This window comes from Calliphora vicina, chromosome 3, assembly GCF_958450345.1.
Source record: "Calliphora vicina chromosome 3, idCalVici1.1, whole genome shotgun sequence".
NCBI classification, from domain to species: domain Eukaryota; kingdom Metazoa; phylum Arthropoda; class Insecta; order Diptera; family Calliphoridae; genus Calliphora; species Calliphora vicina.
In genome coordinates, this window is record NC_088782.1 from 80352791 (window position 1) to 80378084 (window position 25294).

Consider the following 25294-nt stretch of genomic DNA (forward strand, 5'->3'; position numbering starts at 1 on the left):
AGAGATTAAAAAAGGGCCTCAATGCCTACTATACATGCAGGAACTCAATTGGTAAGAACTGGGGCTTGCGACCTAATATGATAAATTGCATCTACACTTCTGTTGTTAGACCTATTACACAGTGCAACTGTGAAAAAAACACACGATCATGACTACATAGGTTCGACTCTACTACCAAAGGGTAGTAAAACCCTATACTCAGTTTGTCCATTTTGGTGACAGATTTTTTTTTATGGGCCTCCAAAGTTTCTGAAAATCAGCGGGGCCTCTAAAAAAGGTGTCATTAGTTTTTGGTTAACAGCTAATTCAGACTTTGTGATACCGCTTAACTTTATATGGCAATAATATAGTTAAGAGTCCGCCAAATAATTTTTGTTAAAATGTTTTTTTCAAAAAATAGCTTTTTCGTGCACTTTTGTTGAAAAAATATAGGAAGAAAATTTTTTTTTTTACTTTTTTTAGAATAACTTCCAGAGTCTCCTAATTTTTCACTAACAATATTTAGCAAAGTTGTAACTACGGTAAAGTTGAACAACTCTTGAGAACATATCAATGCATTCTAAACGTGTCTAGTCACTCTAAATAGGACATAAAGATCACTTTGAACGTTAACAATTTTCGTTTTTACTATTTTTCGACGCTAAAACAAAGATTTTTTGTTAAAATAGTATGATCAAGTCCACACTTCTATGTTGTGCTGTATTATTTTCTCGGCTGAGGTGTTCGGAATGGGGATCAGTGAGTCAGTTTTATAAAAAACTAATTTTCTTCGTGGCTATATAAATTTTTTTATGATCTGGAAAGAGAACTTAATGCAAAAACGTATAAAGAAAAATTTTACTAACTTAAGCGGACATTGTACCCCCCAGCCCTATCCAAACTTGACCAATTTTGAAACAAAATTTTAGGTTTGAGTAAAAAATTCTAAAAACGCAAAGCACCGATCCTCAAAAACTTGTCATATTTGTATAGCCCTATAAGTTGTTTATATACATACAAAACATTTTTACTATCATACTGTGAATAACGTCAAAGTGGGATATTTTCTAAAATAAACTCAGTTTTTGGAACACATTTTCCCCGTTTTAGGAATTTCGATGTTTGAAAACAAAGAATGGCAACATTAGAGATGCCATTGACTTAAGAACATTTAGATCTATATTACTTCCAAATTTTATTGTGATATCTGTAACTGTTCAAATTTTACATTAATTCAAAGTTTTTATTTTTCTTGATGAAAAATCACCATTTTATAATATTGTTAGTTTTTAAGGTAAAATACGTACGAAGGAACACAAAATTAATTCATTTCACTAAAATGTCAATCTTCAAGTCATAAGGTTTCCACCGATATCAAAAACTTATATAAAAAGCTTATATTTTCTCTTCAGGAGCTCCACACTTTGCCACTTTATAAAATTTTTATGTTTTTTCATATCTTGCATCAAGCCGGTCTTGCGTGATCAAGATTGGATAAAGTGATGCGCGCGGATCATACCGATAATGATTTGGCCATTCTTCGTTATTCCAGCACAATAGAGAAGTATACACTCCAACATACATTTTTAACAAAAAATGTTTGTTTTAGAGTCAAAAAATAGTAAAAAATAGTAAAAAACTAAAATTGTTAAGCTACAAAGTGATTTTTGACAGCTATTTAGAATGTCTAGATATGTTCGGATTGCATTGATATGTTGACAAGAGTTATTTAGATTTACCGTTGCTACAACTTTGCAAAATATTGTTATTGAAAAATTAGGAGTCCCTGGAAGTTATTTTAAAAAAAAAGTAAAAAAACAATTTTTCTTCCTATATTTTTTCATCAAAAGTGCACGAAAAAGCTATTTTTTGGAAAAAAATTTTAACAAAATTTATTTGGTGGACTCTTAGCTGTATTATTGCCATATAAAGTTAAGCCGTATCACAAAGTCTGAATTAGCTGTTAACCAAAAAATGATGACACCTTTTTTAGAGGCCCCGCTGATTTTCAGAAACTTTGGGGGCCCATAAAAAAAATCTGTCACCAAAATGGACAAACTGAGTATAGGGTTTTACTACCCTTTGGTAGTAGAGTCGAACCTATACTGTCATGATCTTGTGTTTTTCCAAAAGTCTTCATTTGTTGCATAGTGTTATTACTTATGGTTGCACAGTGTGGTGGGAGGCAATGAGGAAACGTAGCTACAGGGCTATACTCAATAAAGCTCAAAGGTGTGCATGTCCCTAGTAGGGGACTGTAGGAGAGCTCTAGAGGAGCTATTGGTACACTACTCAGTAAGATTGTGTTGGGTACCAGGGCACTGTGATATACAGGGAAATGAGGTAGCAGATGAACTGGCTAGACATTGTTCTGATATGGATCATGATACTAGGGAACGGAATGTTAAACCACCCATTTGTTACTACTATAGGTTAATTTACTAAAAATTCCATGACTATACAAATCAATCCTGGGGCAGTAGATCAGATTGCAAAGTGTCCACGGCCTTATGGCCAATACTGAAAGCTGGCGGGACACTGATAGAGTTGGATAGGTATAATCCAAATCGAAAGTTTTGAAAATTACATTAAGCTTAATAGTTATTTAGGTTATCAGTTTGAAACTGAAATACGAAAATACAAATGGAATGGAAATATGTCTGAAAAGGAATCAGAAATAAAACAACGATGTGTTGTACATTTTTGTATATCGCTGCTGAAGCAATTGATTCTAAGGTAATTTTTTTACTTTTTGCTTCTAAAAACCGAGACATTTTGTCAAAATAGATAGTTTTTTAATAAATAATGTATTCCAATGAAAAAAAGATGTTATTCTATATTTGGAACAATTTGGTTGTCCAGACAATTTTCAGTAACATCTACATTATTAGGTGCTCAAATACTACATCGTTTTGGTTTAAGCTTTTGCAGTTTCAGGATTCCGCAGAAAATAATATTTTCAAAGAACTAGCTGATTTTACTTTACAAATTATTTGTATGCCAAGGTCAAATGCGGAAGTAGAGCGAGTTTTTAGTCAGCTTAATATTGAAAAATCAAACTTAAGAATTGTTTGCAATCTCAGATGGTTAATGGAATTTTGAAAGTAAAGTATAAGTATTTTAATTTAATCAAATTAATTTTTATTAAAAATTGCCTTCGTTGAAATGAAAAGTGCTGCTACGATTATGAAGTCTCATGAAAGTTTTTAAATTTGGTTGGTACCTCAGAAATATACTCAAAATGATAATTTCTAATGGATTGATCTTAATTAATTAATTTTAGTATATAACGTTTTTGGCACACATTTTAATTTAAAATTTAATTATTTTTGTTTTTAAAATAGTTTTGCTTGATAACTCTTTTAATACAAATTTAGCGGTTTTATTTAAAGATTTAGTGGTTTTTGGCGTTATTTTAAGTGCAATCTGGTGGGATATGGTCTTAAAGTTTTGGCAACACTCAAGTATCATTTATACTTGAGTTTTTGACAAATATTAATACTCAGTATTGCCGTCTATAAATACCTTAATATATTAAATATTTAGAGAAAAAAGTATTACACAAATGTTTACAGAAGTGAAAAAAATGATAATCAAAATAATAATGAAGTGTTCATTTATCAACAAAATTCTTATTGCTATAAAACATTGGTAGGCAAATAGAGGCATTTAATTTGGGTAAAAAATAAAATATTCGCAACATCAAGCAAATGAATGAAATGTGTGCATTTTTACGCTCTATTACGCTCTTTTGTTCACATTCGGGTTGTTTGACGAAAATCATCGTAACCTGAACAATATGAACGCTTACCATGGCTATAACATTTTGGTATTGATTTTCTCGATTCTATCGGAGCTTTGATGAATCTTTCTCTTCTTGACTGCTCTCTTTACCGCTTGAGTATGTTTTCCTTCTTCAATAAACAGAAGAAGATTTTTTTCATCTACAGATTTTATATAGGTGATTCAGTAATATTTTCATACAATTTCAAAATCTGAAACAGCCGTAATGTATTTGACGTTGTGGATCAATTTTTAAAAATTGATGGACAGCTAATTCACGAATATGTTGTTGGGAATCTGTTAACATTACAATTAATAAGTTTTCAGGATGTGCTGTTTCTTTGAATCACTGGGCCCACAAACCTTCAAAGTTGTTAATATCTGCTAAGTTTGATTAGTTACAAAAATTGTCGAGGTCCTTCTTTACAGCTGGGATGAGTTTTTATAGAAAACCAAACTGGAGCGTAAACATTTACAATATATATTGCAAGAGTTGTTAGATTTGTACTCAACTGAAATATATAGAGGAAGATCTGCACTTATATATTCAACGCAAAGCTCTGGTAAGTTCGTGGGAATTGATTTAAACTTCAGTATTGGTCTTTTTTCAAAGTTTTCAAGTTCTTTGCAATTTTTCCTAAAAATGTCTGTGATCTTGATTTGCCACCATCAATATGTTTAAACAGCTATCTGAATGTCAGTTCATTCATATGCAACATACATATGATATACAATTAGGGTCTACCCAATCGTTTTTCTAGTAAACAAATATGTAATTAAAAAATATAGTGATATACCCGTACCCAAGCAAAAGTTTGTAATGTTCGTAATTGTTTTTTCACAATCCGACTGATCATATTCAAGTTCAGATGCACTGCTCAATATATCTGGCTACTTATAGCCATTTGTGTAACCGTTCTCTGGTATATTATCAAAATTCGTTCTCCAGCAGGTATTTTTATACCCTTCGCCATGAGTGGCAACGGTATATATAAGTTTGTCATTCCGTTTGTAATTTCTACATTTTTCATTTGCGACCCCATAAAGTATATACACTCATGAAAAAAATTGAGTAATCAGTACTTAAATCAATCCGGAGCGGTGTCAATAGTACGGTAAGTACGGATTTTCTTAAACCGAGTACATAATACTTGATTCAAGTACGGATTCATCGAGCCCAAAAATCTTAATTTTAGCTCTCCCTAAGTACGGCCGAGATTGAATTAATCTTAAAATGAGCTTGCTTCAAGAATTCTAAACTTGTTTTAAGCACGAATTCATACTTGATATAATTCAAAAATCGGATTGATTTAAGAATGTCCGAGATTGAATTAATCACAAAATGAGCTTGTTTCAAGAATTCTGAACTAGATTTAAGCACGAATTCGTACTTGAAATAATCCAAAAATAGGATTGTTTTAAGCCCGAATTCGTACTTGATGTAAGCCAAACTAAAATTGATTTAAGATAAACACATTATTTTTTTATTTTTAATGAATTTTATTTTGTTTTCTTTTAATTTAAATTTAATACAATTTAACAATTATTACCTTGGTTAAAACTCGTTTGCCACGGAAGTCATCTTCTTCAATTAGCCAGTTGTCAACTTTGGATTCAACAGAAATTGTGTCGTCATCGACGCCAAACTATAGAATAAGATTTGTTAAGTTATATTTGCAAAAATCTGTATTATTAAATTCTTACCTGAATTTTGTCCACTTAAAAGCTTCTTCCTAAATTCGATTCGAAGACCAAGACGAGGTATTGCTTCCTTAATGTTTTCACCATTACAAGCTGTTGTATGTTAACAAATTGTGCACATGTAAATACATATATAGGTGTTTGTGTGCCTATAATATAGAGTCTATATTATAGACACACAAACATCAAACACGAGAATTCTTAAACTAAGAACAAAATGCTTGTATTATTTGTTTACAAGTGCAATTTTTTTGTTTGCGTCTTAAAAAACCTGTTTCTAAACGATATGCGCAACTACATATGTATGTGTTAGTACAAATGAAAAAATTTGTATTTGTAATTTGTTGCAAAACCAACAGTCTATAAAACACTAGCTGACCCGGTGCGCTTCGCCACCCCAATTAGAAGAGTGAAATAGTACTATTAAGTTTCCCTTTGTGTATCTGATTGTAAATGTCTAATTTCATATTTCTGGGTCCATTATTATAAAAAATGCAAAAGAAAGTTACCACTAAAGACACCTTTTGTGAATTCAAATTCATTCAGAATCATGTGTGCCTAATTTTAAATTTTTAGGTTTATTATTATAAAATATTCAAAAAGTACCATTGCAACAAAAACAAATAGTACCATTGATTATCACTTTTGAATTCGCACTCACTAAACCATAACCCGTCAAGTTTGAATTTTAAATTTGTATAGCCTTTCCTATATTATCAACTAATTTTGTTTTTATAACAATTAATATTTACAAATTATCACAAAACCGGTTTTTTGGAAACTCTAGGTCCGTTATTATAGTAAATTCAAAAAAGTACCTATGAGAACAAAGAATAAGTACCAAGAAGTATGGCCTTGAATTTTCACTCACTTGGGACCATAGACGCCTAATTTCATATTTCTATGTACATTATTGCAGAAAAAAAGTACCATTAGAATATATAAAAAGTACCAAAAAGCCCCCACTTGTGGTTTCCCACTCACTCCCATATAAGCTTAATTTCATGGTTTTAGGTTAATTGGTGAAGAAATTACAAAAAGTCGAATAAAGAAAAAGTACCAAAAAGTCTCCCCCTAGAATTCTCACTCACTTTAGAACATATACGATTAATTTCATATTTTATGTCCATTATTACAGAAAATTCAAAAAAGTACCGCTACAATATATAAAAAGTACCAAATAGCAGACACTTGTGGATTCCCACTCACTCCGGTCCATATAAGCTTTATTTCATGTTTCTAGGTTCATTGGTGAAGAAATTACAAAAAGTACCATTCGATTAAAGAAAAAGTACCAAAAAGTCTCCCCTACAATTCTCACTGACTTAGGACCGAGTATGCTTAATTTCATGTTTCTAAGTCCATTGTTATACAATATTAAAAAAAGTACCATTATAATAAAGAAAAAGTACCATGAAGTATCCGCTTGAATTTTTACTCACATAGGACCATATACGCTTAATTACATATTTCTAGGTCCATTATTATAGAAAATTCAAAAAGTACCATTCGAATATAGAAAAAGTACCAAAAAGCAGTCACTTGTAGATGTCCACCAACTCTGGCCCATGTAAGCTTTATTTCATGTTTCTAGGTTCATTGGTGAAGAAATTACAAAAAGTACCATTCGATTAAAGAAAAAGTACCAAAAAGTCTCCCCCTAGAATTCTCACTGACATAGGACCGTGTATGCTTAATTTCATGTGTCTAAGTCCATTGTTCTAGAAAATTAAAAAAATGACCATTATAATAAAAAAGTACCATGAAGTATCCGCTTGAATTTTCACTCACATAGGACCATATACGCTTAATTTCATGTTTCTAGGTCCATTATTATAGAAAATTCAAAAAGTACCATTCGAATATAGAAAAAGTACCAAAATGCACCCATTTGTAGTTTCCCACTCACTCGGTTCCATATAAGCTTTATTTCATATTTCTAGGTTCATTGGTGAAAAAATTACAAAAAGTACCATTCCAATAAAGAAAAAGTACCAAAAAGTCTAATTTCATGTTTCTAAGTTCATTGTTATAGAAAATTCAAAAAAGTACCATTCGAATATACAAAAAAAAAAATCCAAAAAGCAGTCACTTGTAGATTCCCACTCACTCCGGTCCATATAAGCTTAATTTCATGTTTTTAGGTTCATTGGTGAAGAAATTACAAAAAGTACCATTCGAATAAAGAAAAAGTACCAAAAAGTCTCCCCCTATAATTCTCACTCACTTAGGACCATATATGCTTAATTTCATGTTTCTAAGTCCATTGTCATATAAAATTCAAAAATTACCATTAGATGAATAAAAAAGTACCTATAGTTTAGTTTTCACATTTTGGTACCTAAATATTGTACCCTATTCCTAACACAAACTTCACTCAGATACATATCAGCTAACTGTAATGTCGATAAGTGAAATCATTTAAAATATTAAAAAAAGTACCATTAGGAGAAAAGTACCAATTTCCCTTTTCTTCCTTGAAACAATCAAGTTCGAACTTTAAAAATATTCCATTTTGCCAAAATTGTTTATGCTACAGACATGTCTCAAAATATTAAAATCTGTGTTAATGTGCCCAAGAAAAAATAAGTTTTAAAAAAAGTACCAAACTGTTTACCCGGATTTGGCCCAATATACACCTTGGCATTCGAGTTTCAAATAACACCCTGTTAGTTAATTTTTGTACGAATCCAGGAACCAATGTTAAAAAATTATCAAAATTGGCTTAATAATTTCAATAAAATGTATTTTCCCGATTTTATCCCCTTTTTGGTACCTTTTTTATCCCCATTGCTTTGGTAAAATTTAATTCAAATAAATTTCTGTATCGTGGTGCGAATAAAATATTCGTATGTCTATGTCAAATTATAGAAAAACATATTTTATGAAAAAGTACCAAAAATAAACACAATTTTTATCCCTTAAAGGTTCGAATTTCCAAAAAGTACCAAACTTGTATTTTTTTATTTTTTGTTAATTAAAGAAAATGATTTAAAATTTGTTTCTATGTTTATTGGTTTAAAATATATATAGGGTGCAAAAAAGTACCAAAATACAGTTTTTACCCGTTTTCTCCCCTAAAAGTTTCGAATTTCCAAAAAGTACGAAACACCTGTCAGCTTATTTTTTAAATGGAGTAACATGCTATTTTAAGTTTTTTTGTAGCTTTATTAGTTTTGAAGATATAAGGTTACCCTTTTTTACCCCCTAAACGTTCGAATTTCCAAAAATCCCTTCTTATTTCGTGATTCTAGCTTCAGCCGTTTGGGCTGTGGGATGATGAATCAGTCAGTCAGTAACGTTACTCTTTTATATATATAGATAATATAGTAAGCCAAAAGAAAACATGTAAAAAGAAACTTATCCAAAGTTTTCGATTGACTTGCTGTATTATGTTTTATAAATAGAGTAACTGTATTATTTAAAAACAAGTAAGAGTGCTATATTCGGCTATGCCGAATCTTATATACCCTTCACCTTTGTTGTGGATGCATTATTATTTTTTATAATTAGTATATATGTATGTACATTGCCCACTTTCAGCGTACAGCATCCTAAATTTATCAAGAACATAAAAAACAACAACGCCAAACGAAACAAAACACCAAAAGAAAAAACAAAAACAAAATACGCAAGCCAATGAAACCAACATCCAACAACCAACACATCCAAACATACGTTTAATTGTATAAAAAACAACAACGCCAAAAGAAACAAAACACAAAAGAAAAACAAAATACGCAAAGCATGCACATCCAAACATACGATTTGTTGCTGTTTTGTCAAAAACACCAACACACAACCAAACAAACGTTTAGTTGTATAAAAAACAACAACAACGCCAAAAGAAACAAAACACAAAAAAAACAAAATACGCAAAGCATGCACATCCAAAAACATACGTTTTTTTGCTTTTTTGTCAAAAAAACCAACACACAACCAAACAAACGTTTAGTTGTATAAAAAACAACAACAACGCCAAAAGAAACAAAGCACAAAAAAACAAAATACGCAAAGCATGCACATCCAAAAACATACGTTTTGTTGCTTTTTTGTCAAAGCATGCAATACATTGTGTTTTTTGATGAAATTTTCAGAGGTTGTCTCGGATTTTTGCTCATATCTCCGTTATTTATGGACGGATTTTGCTGATTTTAAATAGAAAAATTCTCGAAAGTATGACTGACAGAATTGTTGAAGATTTGGATCCCGGAGATATCTGGGGCCTTCAGAAAATTGATTTCAACAGACAGACAGACGGACATGGCTTAATCGACTCCGCTATCTATAAGGATCCAGAAGATATATACTTTATAGGGTCGGAAATGAAAAATGTAGAAATTACAAACGGAATGACAAACTTATATATACCCTTCTCAAGAAGCTGAAGGGTATAATAAATCACAATAATAAATAAATTATAGGCTTACCTTTTAAATAACCATAAACACTGTGCTGATGAAACTAAACTCCTGGAGAAGCTGGAGCAGGAGGGTGTCTTCTTTGTCCGGAACCACTTATTTTTTTCACACAACACAAAAAAACACAAAAGACCGAAAACAATACAGAACAACACGGAACTCGGAGCGCACAAAACAGACTGATGAAATTGCTTGTTTAGAAAAATTAAGTGTAGTAGCGCGAGTAGAAAATTACTTTGAGAACAGCTCAGAGAGTAAATTTTATACCGTTCTTTTTCTATTATGGATCAATATAAGAATTTTTTTCTTATTTCCAGTTATCTTACTCTTAATTTGAAGTTTAAGAATTAACTACTTGATTCAACTTCTCACTTGTACTTAAAACAAGATTTTCTTACTTAATTCAAGAATTTCGTTCTTGTTTTAAGAAAATTTCCGCTTGATTTTTGTAATCAATCCCGTTTATACAAATGAGTATGAATAGTACTTAAATTTTTAAGTACAATTCTGGCTAAATTTGAGTAAAATAAACTTAAATTTAGAAGTGTTTTTTTCTTTTTGTGTATATTCTGGATCGTTATAGATAGCGGAGTCGATATAGCCATGTCCGCCTGTCCGTCTGTATGTTGAAATCAACTTTCCAAATCCCCTAAATAACTTACAAACATGATTGATACATCAATATCTCCAGAATTCTTCCGGCTCCGTTGCTATTTGAAATCGAGAAAATCGGTCCACAAATGGCTGAGATATAAGCAAAAAACCAAATAGACCATATATTTTGTTAGTGTTTCATGAAATCATGTATATAATAACATATATAATAACATAAAAAGAAAACACAAGTTTTTATGAAATATAAACATCCAACTAGAGAGAGTTGTTTATAATGAGTTCTCATATGAGAACAAACACACAACAACAACATTCTACGATGTGGAAGAGATGAAATGAGAATTACAAATCAAACACACGAATGCATAATATGTATGTACATATTTGAGTGTGTTTCGTTTATTTTTATTATTTTTGTTGTTTTTATTTTTTTTCAACATGCAATTGTGCAAGACTTGTTTTGTTTATTTGGTTAGTTTTCACTGAGCAGTAGAGATGGGCAAATGTATCGATATATATCGTATCGATACTTTTGAACAGTATCGATATATATTTTTTAAAAACATCGATATTTCGTTATATCGAAACGTAGTTACCTAAAAATTTTGTTCAAATATTCCAAAATTAAATACACATACCAACATGTGTAGAAACATGTTATATGAATTTTTAATTCAAAATAAATTATTCAATAAAAACAATAAAAATAAAAAAATCAATAAAAACAAAGTAGGAACACAAAAATTGTCAGTTCATATTAAAGCTATAAAAAATAAATGACTAAGTTTTAAATGACATTAAATAAGTTACAAGAGCTTAATTTTACCCTTATATCTTAGTCAAGCCAGTACTCATCGGATATGGACATCAGGAGTACTCATTGCTTTATGTGTTCCCCTGTCAATCTGCTTCTTTTAACACGGACTACTAAATTTACAGTAGAAGCAACTCTTTCGGATGATACTGAAGATGCCTAACAGATCAAAAATTTTAAAGCAACTTTGGAAAGAACAGGCGTGAAATGTTTGCAATTTATCCAAAAATTAACAGGATCTGATTTCCTTTCTAAAAGTGGTTGGTCCAAATACTGCTTAAGCTCATTGGGAACAGAACCAGAACTTGGAACTGTGGCATACTTGTATTGGAGGTTAATAGTTGTTCGTGTCTACACCAGATAGAAGAGACACTACTTTCTTCTAGTGTTCTTTGAGTAGACCTTGAAGCGGTAGAAATTTGTTCCCTGCTGCTATGTTCCGAGCGAATAATATCGCTTATTTTCAATATAGCATTTGAGGCAGCTGTTATAGAAGTAAAGTGAATACGCTTGAACCTGGGTCCAATATGGTGGCTATAGACAGTTATTTTCTAAAGGCGCCAGTTTTTCTTCAACTTTTTTTCAGCAAAGCGTCTTTTACAATAATCCCTAACGTTTAAAATTTAAAACAGGAATTGCTAAGCTTGACGTCACATAGTCTGAACCACTTATATCTTCAGTTGCTTCTTTAAAAGGACCAAGGAGAGCAATTAGGTCGCGTATAACATTAAGCTGTGAAGTTGTTATCATATCTGGCGTATTCTTGTTTGTCTGGCTTCTTGTAGCTAAAATTTTAGCTACAATTGAATACAATTTTACAAATCGCTCCAACATATCAAAGCACGAGTTCCATCTAGTGCTGACAGCTTATATTAACGTCAATACATCGCCTTCTTTTTTTCCAGATGCTTCTTGTTCCGATCGCAATTGATCCATAGCATTAACCGATTGTTTAAAAAACGTCACAATGCTTTTGACGCGATCACAAATTACAGAAAATTCCAGAACTTCAATCAGTACCCGTCAACTACAAGATTCATGCAGTGAGCCATACAGGGAATCCTACGATCATCACCTAAAAACAATCGCACTGCCGCTACCATATTTGCGCCCCCATCAGTGGTTATAGAAACGATTTTGTTTTGGTCAATTTTAAATTCTTCACAAACTTCTGTCCAACTTTCTTTGATGTACTGTGATGAATGTGACTGAAATAAAAGGTTTATATTAAAAATATATGCATTTCAAAGTTAATTATATATGTATGTACTAGGGTATTCATTCGAATAATGATCGTTCGATTAATCGAATAATTTCTTACGAATAATTATCCGAACAACTTAAAAATGGCCATTTTCGAATAACGAATAATTCGAACAATTTTATGTAGAATAATCGAATAAAACGAATAAATGTTCATATATATTTAAATTTATAAAATTGCTTAAAATTTTTCATAATTCCAAATTTAAATAAGTAATAATGACTCTCAAAAATTTTATTGTTTCTGAAATTCGACAAATAACTAAAGACAAAGGGACTTTTGATCACTGTAGATGAGTGTTCCGATAGCTCCTTCTATAAATATATAAATATTACTGCAAGAAGTTACAATTCTTAAAACAAATCTTTCAAAATTTTTAACTTAGGACTTGAACCAATGAAAATAAAAGGTACGGAATAAAATATTTGTTATTTAGCTGGCGAAATATTAAAAGATTCGCAATTAATAATCAAAATTTTAACTTAGATTAAAGTGGAGTTGAATGTGATGGAGAATGTGATTTTGAAACGGCCGTCGAAAGTGATATTGAGAATGACATTTATAATGATTAAATTGAAATAGATGAATACCATGATCTTAAAATATATGTTTATAAGTGATGTTATTAACCTCGTACGTAAGTGTTGCAAAATATTTCATAAATTGAATCATAAACACAAATGTTGCAAACTAACGTTTTGTTGCAAGAATCCATGATTTTCTTGCAACAAAACGTTAGTTCGTCTTATACATGATTTTGAACATCTTTGTCTAACATGGTAATAAACTTTTTGCGTATTTGTAAATGCGTCAATCATGCACTGCCTGACTTCAAATTAGCCACGTTCACTGACAATGATATCAAACTTAGGACAGATTCCCTTTATTATGTAATTCCCCAACACCACTTTATTAAGCAAAGATTCGGCAACGTTGATAGAGCTTGATGTATAATACAATTTTTTATAAATAATTTAGAAATAGTGAATGATTTGTTTACTAAAGAATTAGTTACTCAATTTAAAACCCGAATTAATGGACGACATAAAAAAGTTCTTAATACTTTTATATTGTATTTGAATTCAGGATCATGTCCAACTAGCTAAAATTTTTTAAAGCATAGCTACAAAACGGAAACTAAAATGTTTGCTAGTCAATTGTTTTCTAGATTTTTCGGGAGGGAATCTGATCAAAATATTTCTGATGAAAATTTAATAATGGGCATTGTTTTTGAATGTTTTTTAACATTATCAGTACTTGAATTTTTAACTTTAACGTTATTTTTTGTTTTCGTTTAACAATAAAATATTTAAAAACCTACATCAAAACTTCATTCTTTACTTTTTTTAAAAAAAAAATAATTATTCGAATAATTCGATTAATTTTAAACATGTGATCGAATTATTCGAACAAGTTAAAATCTCTTATTCGAATTATTCGTTTTATTCGAACAAGAGAAAAATCGAATAATTCGAATACCCTAGTATGTACCTTAGATAGTTTTTGAGCACATAGGCTTACGCTCTGAAGAACAGGCGATCCGTTTATGGTGTCAATAAAGTGAACCATTAACACTAAAAAACGAGTTCACTCGGAGGACTTATAGCCCATTGTGATACCCTTAGAAATACTATTCCCTTATGCTGAAAATTCGTACATAAAGTGAGAATAGTTTCCCTTCCTAATTTCGTTGACTATGTAATTCCTGTGGTCCCCGTGGGAACCAACCGGTACTTCTAATAAACCTGATCATATTTACTAGTGACACATCTCTGAGACAGTCCAGATCATGAAAAAGAGCTCTACCAAGTAGTCTATGCTCTTGTAAGGCTGGGCATTCACATAGAAGGTGCTGTACCGATTCCTCCTCCTCTTCGTCTAAACAACTTCTACAGTAGCTATAACGTGGGTAACCCATATTTGCCGACATATGTCCAATATACAGTGCCCAGTAATTATACCCGTAAGAAGCCTAATCGAATTCCTGCTAAGATACAAAAGAGTCCTAGTTCTATCCTCTGTCAGATTGGGCCAGAGCATTCTGAATATTCTACAAGTGATGATATTTGCCCACCTTAGTTCCGTCTCGCTCAAAGCCCATTCATCTATCAATCTCGATAATGTCACCAGGGGAGTGTGAATATCCCTTTGCGCTAGAGATACGTCCAGGGACGACCCGTTGGTTGCGCATTCATCAGATACTTCATTTCCCCGGATGCCCTCGTGTCCTGGAACCCATATCAACTCGACGTGATGTTGTGTCCGTTGTGCCAGTGATTTGATACAATTGAGAAGACATTTCGACCTGATCACGTTGGATTTAAGAGGCTTGATTGCTGCAAGGCTGTCCAAGTAGATATGTATAGTCGAATTTTCGAGATTCAGTTCCCGGATTCTTCTCGCGGCTGTATCGATGGCATAAATCTCTGCCTGGAAAACCGTGCAGGTATCGGGTAATCGCATAGACATCAAAAGGTCCAGTTCATCTGAGAAGATTCCCGAGCCCGTGCCTCTTTCTGTCTTTGAACCATCAGTGTAGATTGAGATCACGTCATCCCTTAGGACAGAGTTCGCGGCCCAATCATCCCTTGTCGGTATTCTGGTCTTAAAAGTTCTGTCAAAATTCGGTGTAGGTATTATGTAGTCCGTTTCCCGCCCTATGATTGGCCTGCCTATCTTTTGTAGGATGGTGCCATGACCAATACGATCATGCTTTAGTCCGCTCGACTGTTTAAGTCATAGAGCAGACTTAGCAGAAATGCATTTGATATATATATCAAGGGGAGTTATATTTAGCATCGTCTCTAGACTGGCCTGAGGGGTAGAATTCATAGAGCCAGTAATTGAAAGACATGCTAATCTTTGCACATTGTTTAGAATAGAAAGGTGAGTCTTAGTGACTACCAATGTCCACCAAACAAGAGCCCCATAGGTCAAAATAGGTCTTATGTCTGCGGTGTACCTCCAGTGTACAATGTATGGTTTAAGACCCCATCTCTTCCCAAAGATTTTCTTACATATATAGAAGGCACATAAAGCCTTCTTCATTCGACTCTCAGCATTACGTTTCCACGAGAGCTTAGAGTCCAAAATTACGCCAAGATATTTGGATTCGCTTGAAATCTTCAGAAAAGTACCATCCAGTCGTGGAGGTCTGAATTCTGGAGTTTTATATCTCCTGGTGAAAAGAACCAGTTCGGTCTTGGCAGGATTAACACCTAGACCGTTTTCCTTGGCCCATGATAGCAGAACGCTGAGAGCTGATTCCATAAGTTCACTTATTGTGGGAAGAAACTTACCCTGAATAAGAAGCACAACGTCGTCAGCATATGCGACTACTTTGGTACCTATCCTGCTGAGCCTGAAAAGGATTTTATTTACGACAAGATTCCACAGAAGTGGAGAGATGACACCACCTTGTGGTTTGCCTCTTGTCACAACTTTCCTTGTCCTACCAATGCCCATATTAGAGTTAATGGCCCTGCTCCTAAGCATATTTTCTGTCCAATTTCTTATCCGCTGATCAACACCTAGGTCACACAATGCATCAACTATTGCGGATATGTTCACATTATTAAACGCACCCTCTATATCCAAGAAAGATGCTATAACATACTCCTTTTTGTCAAGTGTCCCCTCTATAGTTCCGACAACGTCGTGCAAGGCAGTCTCCACCGACCTCCCTTAAGATATGCGTGCTGTGCCCTACAGAAATTATCAGAGGAGAGGATGTTCCTGACATGGATATCGACCAATCTTTCCAGTGTTTTCAATAAAAACGATGACAGACTGATCGGTCTATAGTCCTTGACGGTACTGTGGTTTACCTTTCCCGCTTTGGGGATAAATACCACTGTAACCTCTCTCCATTCTTTAGGAATGTATCCTGTTTCCAGGCTGTACCTAAATATTATTATAAGCCATGGCATGATGGTTAAAATCGATTTTTGGAGTAACCCTGGGAATATTCCATCTGGCCCTGGAGATTTATAGGGCATAAAAGATGACACCGCCCACGAAATTTTCTCCACGCTAACAATGGAGCTAACTAATTCACTTATTCACTTATGTGGATTTGAGAAGCTGCAAGGTGCTCCGAAACGGAGCCCTCATTTTCATCATTCCTGCAACCCGGAAAGTGTGTCTCCATAAGTATTTCCATAGTTTCGGTACTACTTTCAGTAAAGTTACCATCTGGTTTCATCAGGAATCCAGGCGTACCTGGATCTTTGGATAGTACCTTTCGTAGACGCGATGCCTCCGTGGTATTCTCCAGTTCCTCACAGAAACGCTCCCAAGATTCCTTCTTTGCCCGTCTGGTTGCCCTTTTGAAAGTGTTGAAGCTTTGACGATAATCGTCCCAGCTCAACAAGTCTTGGTCCCTCTTCGCTTTATTAAAAAGTTTTCTACATTCCTTCCTTAGCTGCATTAGTCTAGGATTCCACCATGGTAGCCGGAATTTCCTAGGTCCCTGCCGCTCCCTACACGAAGCATAGTAGGCTTCCCTTAATGACCTGGATAGAAACTCTACCGAGTCGTCCAAGTCCCGTGTACCATTTAGCCCATCCATTGCTGTAGGTGGTATGGTGTCACTAAGTGGTATGGTGTCACAGCTCAACAAGTCTTGGTCCCTCTTCGCTTTATTAAAAAGTTTTCTACATTCCTTCCTTAGCTGCATTAGTCTAGGATTCCACCATGGTAGCCGGAATTTCCTAGGTCCCTGCCGCTCCCTACACGAAGCATAGTAGTAGAATGAGCACTCGAGTGAAACTCTCCAATCAAGAATTCTAACTGAGTCAGTGTTCCCTACCAAAGTAATATCAATGACCTGCTCCCTGATCCTATTGAAGAACGTTGGTCTATTACCCCTATTGCAAACACTTAGGTTAGTAGATAGAAGGTATTGAAGTAAACACTCACCCCTGTCATTTATATCCGAGCTCCCCCACAGAGTATGATGGGCATTTGCATCGCATCCTATGATGAGATCATGGCCCCTTGTGTTACACCAGTCTACAAGTGTGCGTACGGCACGTGAGGGCGGATTAACTTCCTCGTATGGTAGGTACGCAGATGATATGATTAGGGTTGGTAACCCTTGTCGCTCTAGTGCAACTACCGTTAAATCACCAGAACTGTAATTAGATAGAAGGAAAACCTTAATGTCTTTCCTGACCAAAATACAGTTCCTTACTTAACCTTCAGGGGTCGGAGAGAGGAGCACATAGTTTCGTCACCGGACGCCTCGAACTTTACTGGCTACAAGCCAGGGTTCTTGGATTAAGGCCACGTGGATAGCTTCCACGTCCGATGCTGCTTCGGAGTGGTGCAGATTAATCTGTACCATTCTCAGGCCGCTTGGGTTCATCACTGCGCTTCACCGCGGGCAAGATTAACCGGAGTTGGTTTAGCCCGTACTTAATGACGCCTTGCGAAGAACGCAGGAGTCGGAGGGAATCTGAACCGATTTTGATCCAGAGATCCTTGCCTTCTCCTTTGTCCCTCGAGCGTCCTCGTTCGATTGTCCAGTCATCTGTGCTTTATAAGTGTTAGCGTGTCTTCGTCCTCCAAAAGAGGAGGAGGAACCCACACTCTCACCGTCGTACGAAAAGGTACTTGATCCAGTGGGACGATTTCGATTCTTGCATTGGACCAGAGTTCACCTCATCAGATACAGTTTCTGAGAAAGCCTAGAGCCTTCTCGTTACCACACCCGATGATCTTGACACCCATTAACCATTTGGCGCCGTCGAATGCAGTGAAGGAATCATCCTCACTGCATGCGAGTTCGTCAACTAGTGTGCCCGCAAGATCTTCTCCTCCAGAAGCAGCCATCTGTCCGTAGTCATTTTCCCATCAGGTTGACTACGATCAATGATGGCTACTTGTAGCTCAGGTGCTGATGATAAGCTAGTTGATGGTTTCAGCCGCTTACCCTCAGACACCTGCGTTTCACCTGACCTTTGCCGCTTAATACTAGGCCTGCTAGCTGGACCTTTGGTAATCGTCACCTTGGGTATTGTGCTAGCAGACTTCGTCGTGCCGCATTGGTCATCACCTCTCTTTGGTCCCGACGTGGCCCTCTTTGATGTAGATGGGCGTACGTCAAGATCCTCCGAGACAGTGATCGTGTTCGGTCCAGTGCTGGCATGGGGCACATGCTTAGATGTGATCACCTGCCTGCTCTGGTTTGGTTCGGTCGTAGTCTTGACTGGCCTGACCTCCACAACAGTAGTATTTAGCATAGCCTCATACTTCTGTATGTGGTAGGTATGTTTACGCCGTAAACGCTTTTCTCTGGTGGTCAAGGACGCGGGATCTCGTGAGTTCAACGTCCTGACATACCGGAGAGAGCGTTTGTAGCCCGCCAACCTTTTCCGTTCGTCCTGTTCTGAGTCCTGTTTCTTGTTTTTCTGTTCTGTGTCTCCCTTTGCAGGGTCATGGGCCTCCGGATTGTGTACGTCGTCCTTCGCTTTTAGCGGCTCGGAGGACACCATGAGTAAGTCCTCCTCATCAGTCCCATAAAGGTTTAATCCTTTCAGACCTGAGAGGTTGTCGTCACTGTCGTCGAAAGCCACTCTTTCCTGTCTTGTCAAAAAACTGTTCGGTCTGTCGTTAATCCCAGTAGCATCACCGACTACCAGACCCGAGATATTCGTCTGATTCGTCGCAGTCACAGTAGCTCCAGTGGCACTCAGACCTGTGGCTTCCGCCTGAGTACTCACGTTACCCTTGGAGATTTTAGCACCCTCGACCAAGGACATAAGGCCGTCTTTATTGTTTGACATTTAATGGGGGGGGGGTGTTTTGGCAGTTTATACCTCTACCATAGGTAAGAAAAAAGACACTGCCGCAGGAGTCAGACGCAGACCAGGATGCCGCTCAATGTGAGTCAGACGCATCCTGGATTTGAGTTTTTTTTACCAAAATCATTCGGACTGACAGAACCAGATCGTACTTTCCAGCCGCCCTTAACATAGGGAACAGACGCCAGATGGTACGGTTATGTTGCCTAGGTAACCCAACCACAGTCCCGGACCGACATCAAAAATGCAGACAGAGAAAATTGGTATCCGCCCTAACTAAGGGAACAGACGCTACCAATTGAAGTCGTGATCGCTAGGCGACCGAAGATGGTCATTTACCCTACAGCCGCTCTTAACATAGAGGACAGACGCTATGAGGTATGGGGAGGGTAGTTCTTAGATCACATCCTTAGGATGCTTAAGCCCCTGCACCGTGCCCGAAGACTCAAGGTGACTACCCACAGCAGGAGAGCTTGAGTTAAAGATTTTATGAAAATTTGCTTTGTAGTGTCATATCTACCTTCCACTAATCGGGTTACCTAAAAATATCAGTTGTTAAACTCTGGATTTAATTTTATAGAAATTGTATTCAGAATTTTAATATCATTAAATTTTCTTTATTTACACCAGTCATGCCCAAGCCCTATACTCTTGGTGCTCATTTGTTTTTGTAAATGCTCTTAGCTATAGGCTGTGTTTTTTGTATACTCACTAGAGCACTCAGCACTAGCAATACAAAATACACAAACAACTTTGCCTTATTATTTTTTTGTCGTTCTTCAAAGCAACAACACTTTCGTATGCTTTGCTGGTAAACATTGACGACTGCGATAATCAATGTAGATTTTGTTTTTGTTTATCGTATGATATTTTAAAAATGTGTGTTTTGAAAGTGAGTTTTTTTTTCTTTTTTCTTTGTATGAATTGGTTTTAACAACAAAAAATATTGAATAAAAAGTAGTTTTTCTTTAAATGTATTGGTGTTTACTCTTCCATAAGGAACTTGTGGGCACCCCTGAAAGACTGCCTTTAAGGCCTTATTCATAAAAAATATTTCTTGTTTATTAAAATTTAATAAGTCAAATTATAATATATTAATCGTTTAATGAGTTTTTTATAAACTAAATTTGTTTATGAATAAGACCATAAAGGAATAATGAATAATAATTTGTAAAAACGCACTGTTTTTCTGGAAGGTATTTTAAAGAGGGGACAAGCCACACGAACAAATTTTTGAAACCCTTTTTTCAACACATGATATTGGCATATTATCCTTACATATCATGTAAATCAATACCTTTGTAATTTCGATATGCTTTTGTCCACCATCTGAAAAAAACCAAAAGATAAATATTTAGAAAATTTATGGTAAAAGAAATTATTTTGCAACTGCAGCAACAACTTACCTTCAAAGCTTGAACTTCGCTCTAAACAACTAACTAGGATGGGCTGCTTTCTTTTTTTGGTTTCTTGGCCACCAGCTGAATCTGTAGAAACAACCACAACTTCTTGCATCAGCTGGGAATCTTTGCTTATCAAGTTCGAAGAGGTAGCCTTTAAATTAAGAAAATAAAAAAGCATAAGACAAGTCCAAAAGTGTAATTTTTAAAACTTACTTCACCACTACTTTCATCTATATTTATCGGCGCATCTTTTTCCGTCTCATTGTCCGATTTTTTTGTTTTCGTAAGTTTCAAATAAGCAAAATAATGTTTCCTTTTAAGGTGTGTAGCCAAATTTGTGGTGTTTCCACACGTTTTATATATTTTACCACACAAATTACAGGAAGCAAATTCGTTATTTTCTTTTTTTTTGAAAAATTTCCACACAGACGACATATTTTTTATTTAAACAAACTTCTTTCATACATACCAAAACCACACTAAAATATTGAAAAATCCCGTTATAAAACATATGACGCATGCAGTGATGCCAGTACAATTGAAAAACGGCTAAAATTTATAGAGCTCTTAAAAGTATCGAAAAAAGTAACCAAAACGATACTCGTAAATAAAAATCGATGAATCGATATATCGGGTTTTGAAATATGGGCTTGTGTTTATTATTTATATTATGGTATACTTTGGTGATTATTAGATTCGGCACAGCCGAATATAGCTCTGTTACTTGTTTGGCTTCCATTTCTTTATATGTTGGCTCTTTTTTAGTTTCCCTCTCATATGTAAGGCAATGACTGGTCCACTCAGATCTGCATAGGTTGGCAATATATTATATGTATTTCGAATCACACAAAACAAAAAATAAGGGACACTTCCAACTATTCCTGTTACGTTCCATTTCTCAGATTATGAAAATCAAATAAATAATTAATAGCACTTTTTCCCTAATTTATCGAAATATGTAGAAAACTCAATTAAACAATTTTTAGGGTATTTGTATAAAAAAATTAATATGTAAATACGTGTTCTGCTAAAATGTAACAGTAAGAATTAGGGTTCTATAAGTCGATTGTTCGAACAATCGACTTTTTGCTGAAAAAAGTCGAAAAGTCGAGATCGCCTTTTTGGTAGGGTTCTATAAGTCGATTGTTCGAACAATCGATTATTTCCTGAATAAAGTCGAAAAGTCGAAATCGACTTTTTGGTCGGAAAAAAGTCGAACAATCGATTATGTTATCTCAATAGTCGATAAAAGTCGAAAAAAGTCGAATAGTCGATAAAAGTCGACTTTTTAGATTGTTAAAAAAAATATTGCACTTGCATTTTTTGTAGTGTATGCTAATATATGTAAATCTATATATGCGGCATTTCACGTCAAGTGAACCAACTTTTGAAATCGATGTCTTCCGATCGCGATGAAATTTGCACCAATGTTAGTTCTATTGGATAGTAATTCGGACACCATTTTTCAACAAGATCGGTCAAGAACTCTCTGAGTTCTTATCCATATAACTTATTACCTATTATTCTTAGCAAAATGTGTCTCAAATAGTTTAGATAGCTATTTATGCAATCTTTCGAAAAAAAAAATTAAAAAAATTTAATAAAATATTTTTGATTTTTTTTAAATCAAAAATATTTTTGACTTTTTTTTTCAAAATGGGCCCTTTTTATTTTTTTTTTATTTTTTTAAGAAAGCTTAGGTCTTTTCCTAAGCGACCTATATGGTCGCTTAGTGGGATGCGAGTGGGATATCTATCAAAAAAAATATTTTGTAACTCAAGATTTAAAATTTTTGACTTTTTTTTTCCAAAATGGACTCTTTTTTTATTAATTTTTTTTTCTCAAAAGAAAGCTTAGGTCTTTTCCTTTAAAACCTTTTTGGTCGCTTAGTGGGATGCGAGTGGGATATCTATCAAAATAAATGTTTTGTAACTCAAGACAAAGGTTTTTAAATTTGCACTATTTTAATTTTTTTCATATTTGTGTGTAAACCTTAAAAATTAAACTTACGCAGAGAAACTAGACACATTAGCCTTTCCGATGGTATGTAACATACCCAACTAAAATTTCATAGCCTCGATACTGTAATACCCATAATATGTTAACCTCAGGAATAAAAATCACTTTTTTTTCTATGGAAATGTTGAATAATTTAATTTTGTTATTCATTTGTAATAATAATTAATTTAATATATATAATAATAATAATAATAATAATAATAATAATAATAATAATAATAATAATAATAATAATAATAATAATAATAATAATAATAATAATAATAATAATAATAATAATAATAATAATAATAATAATAATAATAATAATAATAATAATAATAATAATAATAATAATAATAATAATAATAATAATAATAATAATAATAATAATAATAATAATAATAATAATAATAATAATAATAATAATAATAATAATAATAATAATAATAATAATAATAATAATAATAATAATAATAATAATAATAATAATAATAATAATAATAATAATAATAATAATAATAATAATAATAATAATAATAATAATAATAATAATAATAATAATAATAATAATAATAATAATAATAATAATAATAATAATAATAATAATAATAATAATAATAATAATAATAATAATAATAATAATAATAATAATAATAATAATAATAATAATAATAATAATAATAATAATAATAATAATAATAATAATAATAATAATAATAATAATAATAATAATAATAATAATAATAATAATAATAATAATAATAATAATAATAATAATAATAATAATAATAATAATAATAATAATAATAATAATAATAATAATAATAATAATAATAATAATAATAATAATAATAATAATAATAATAATAATAATAATAATAATAATAATAATAATAATAATAATAATAATAATAATAATAATAATAATAATAATAATAATAATAATAATAATAATAATAATAATAATAATAATAATAATAATAATAATAATAATAATAATAATAATAATAATAATAATAATAATAATAATAATAATAATAATAATAATAATAATAATAATAATAATAATAATAATAATAATAATAATAATAATAATAATAATAATAATAATAATAATAATAATAATAATAATAATAATAATAATAATAATAATAATAATAATAATAATAATAATAATAATAATAATAATAATAATAATAATAATAATAATAATAATAATAATAATAATAATAATAATAATAATAATAATAATAATAATAATAATAATAATAATAATAATAATAATAATAATAATAATAATAATAATAATAATAATAATAATAATAATAATAATAATAATAATAATAATAATAATAATAATAATAATAATAATAATAATAATAATAATAATAATAATAATAATAATAATAATAATAATAATAATAATAATAATAATAATAATAATAATAATAATAATAATAATAATAATAATAATAATAATAATAATAATAATAATAATAATAATAATAATAATAATAATAATAATAATAATAATAATAATAATAATAATAATAATAATAATAATAATAATAATAATAATAATAATAATAATAATAATAATAATAATAATAATAATAATAATAATAATAATAATAATAATAATAATAATAATAATAATAATAATAATAATAATAATAATAATAATAATAATAATAATAATAATAATAATAATAATAATAATAATAATAATAATAATAATAATAATAATAATAATAATAATAATAATAATAATAATAATAATAATAATAATAATAATAATAATAATAATAATAATAATAATAATAATAATAATAATAATAATAATAATAATAATAATAATAATAATAATAATAATAATAATAATAATAATAATAATAATAATAATAATAATAATAATAATAATAATAATAATAATAATAATAATAATAATAATAATAATAATAATAATAATAATAATAATAATAATAATAATAATAATAATAATAATAATAATAATAATAATAATAATAATAATAATAATAATAATAATAATAATAATAATAATAATAATAATAATAATAATAATAATAATAATAATAATAATAATAATAATAATAATAATAATAATAATAATAATAATAATAATAATAATAATAATAATAATAATAATAATAATAATAATAATAATAATAATAATAATAATAATAATAATAATAATAATAATAATAATAATAATAATAATAATAATAATAATAATAATAATAATAATAATAATAATAATAATAATAATAATAATAATAATAATAATAATAATAATAATAATAATAATAATAATAATAATAATAATAATAATAATAATAATAATAATAATAATAATAATAATAATAATAATAATAATAATAATAATAATAATAATAATAATAATAATAATAATAATAATAATAATAATAATAATAATAATAATAATAATAATAATAATAATAATAATAATAATAATAATAATAATAATA

General features: G+C 31.3%; 1 protein-coding gene across 1 annotated transcript; it reads left to right on the plus strand.

Annotated features, from left to right (window-relative positions):
• Positions 1-23802: 23802 nt before the first annotated feature.
• Positions 23803-24315, plus strand: LOC135953087 (myb-like protein D; the record flags this gene model as incomplete). The annotated part of the gene is made up of 1 exon (XM_065502754.1): positions 23803-24315. A coding segment is annotated over one exon (513 nt), but the record flags the coding sequence as incomplete, so codon positions are not given.
• Between the last annotated feature and the right edge of the window lie 979 nt (positions 24316-25294).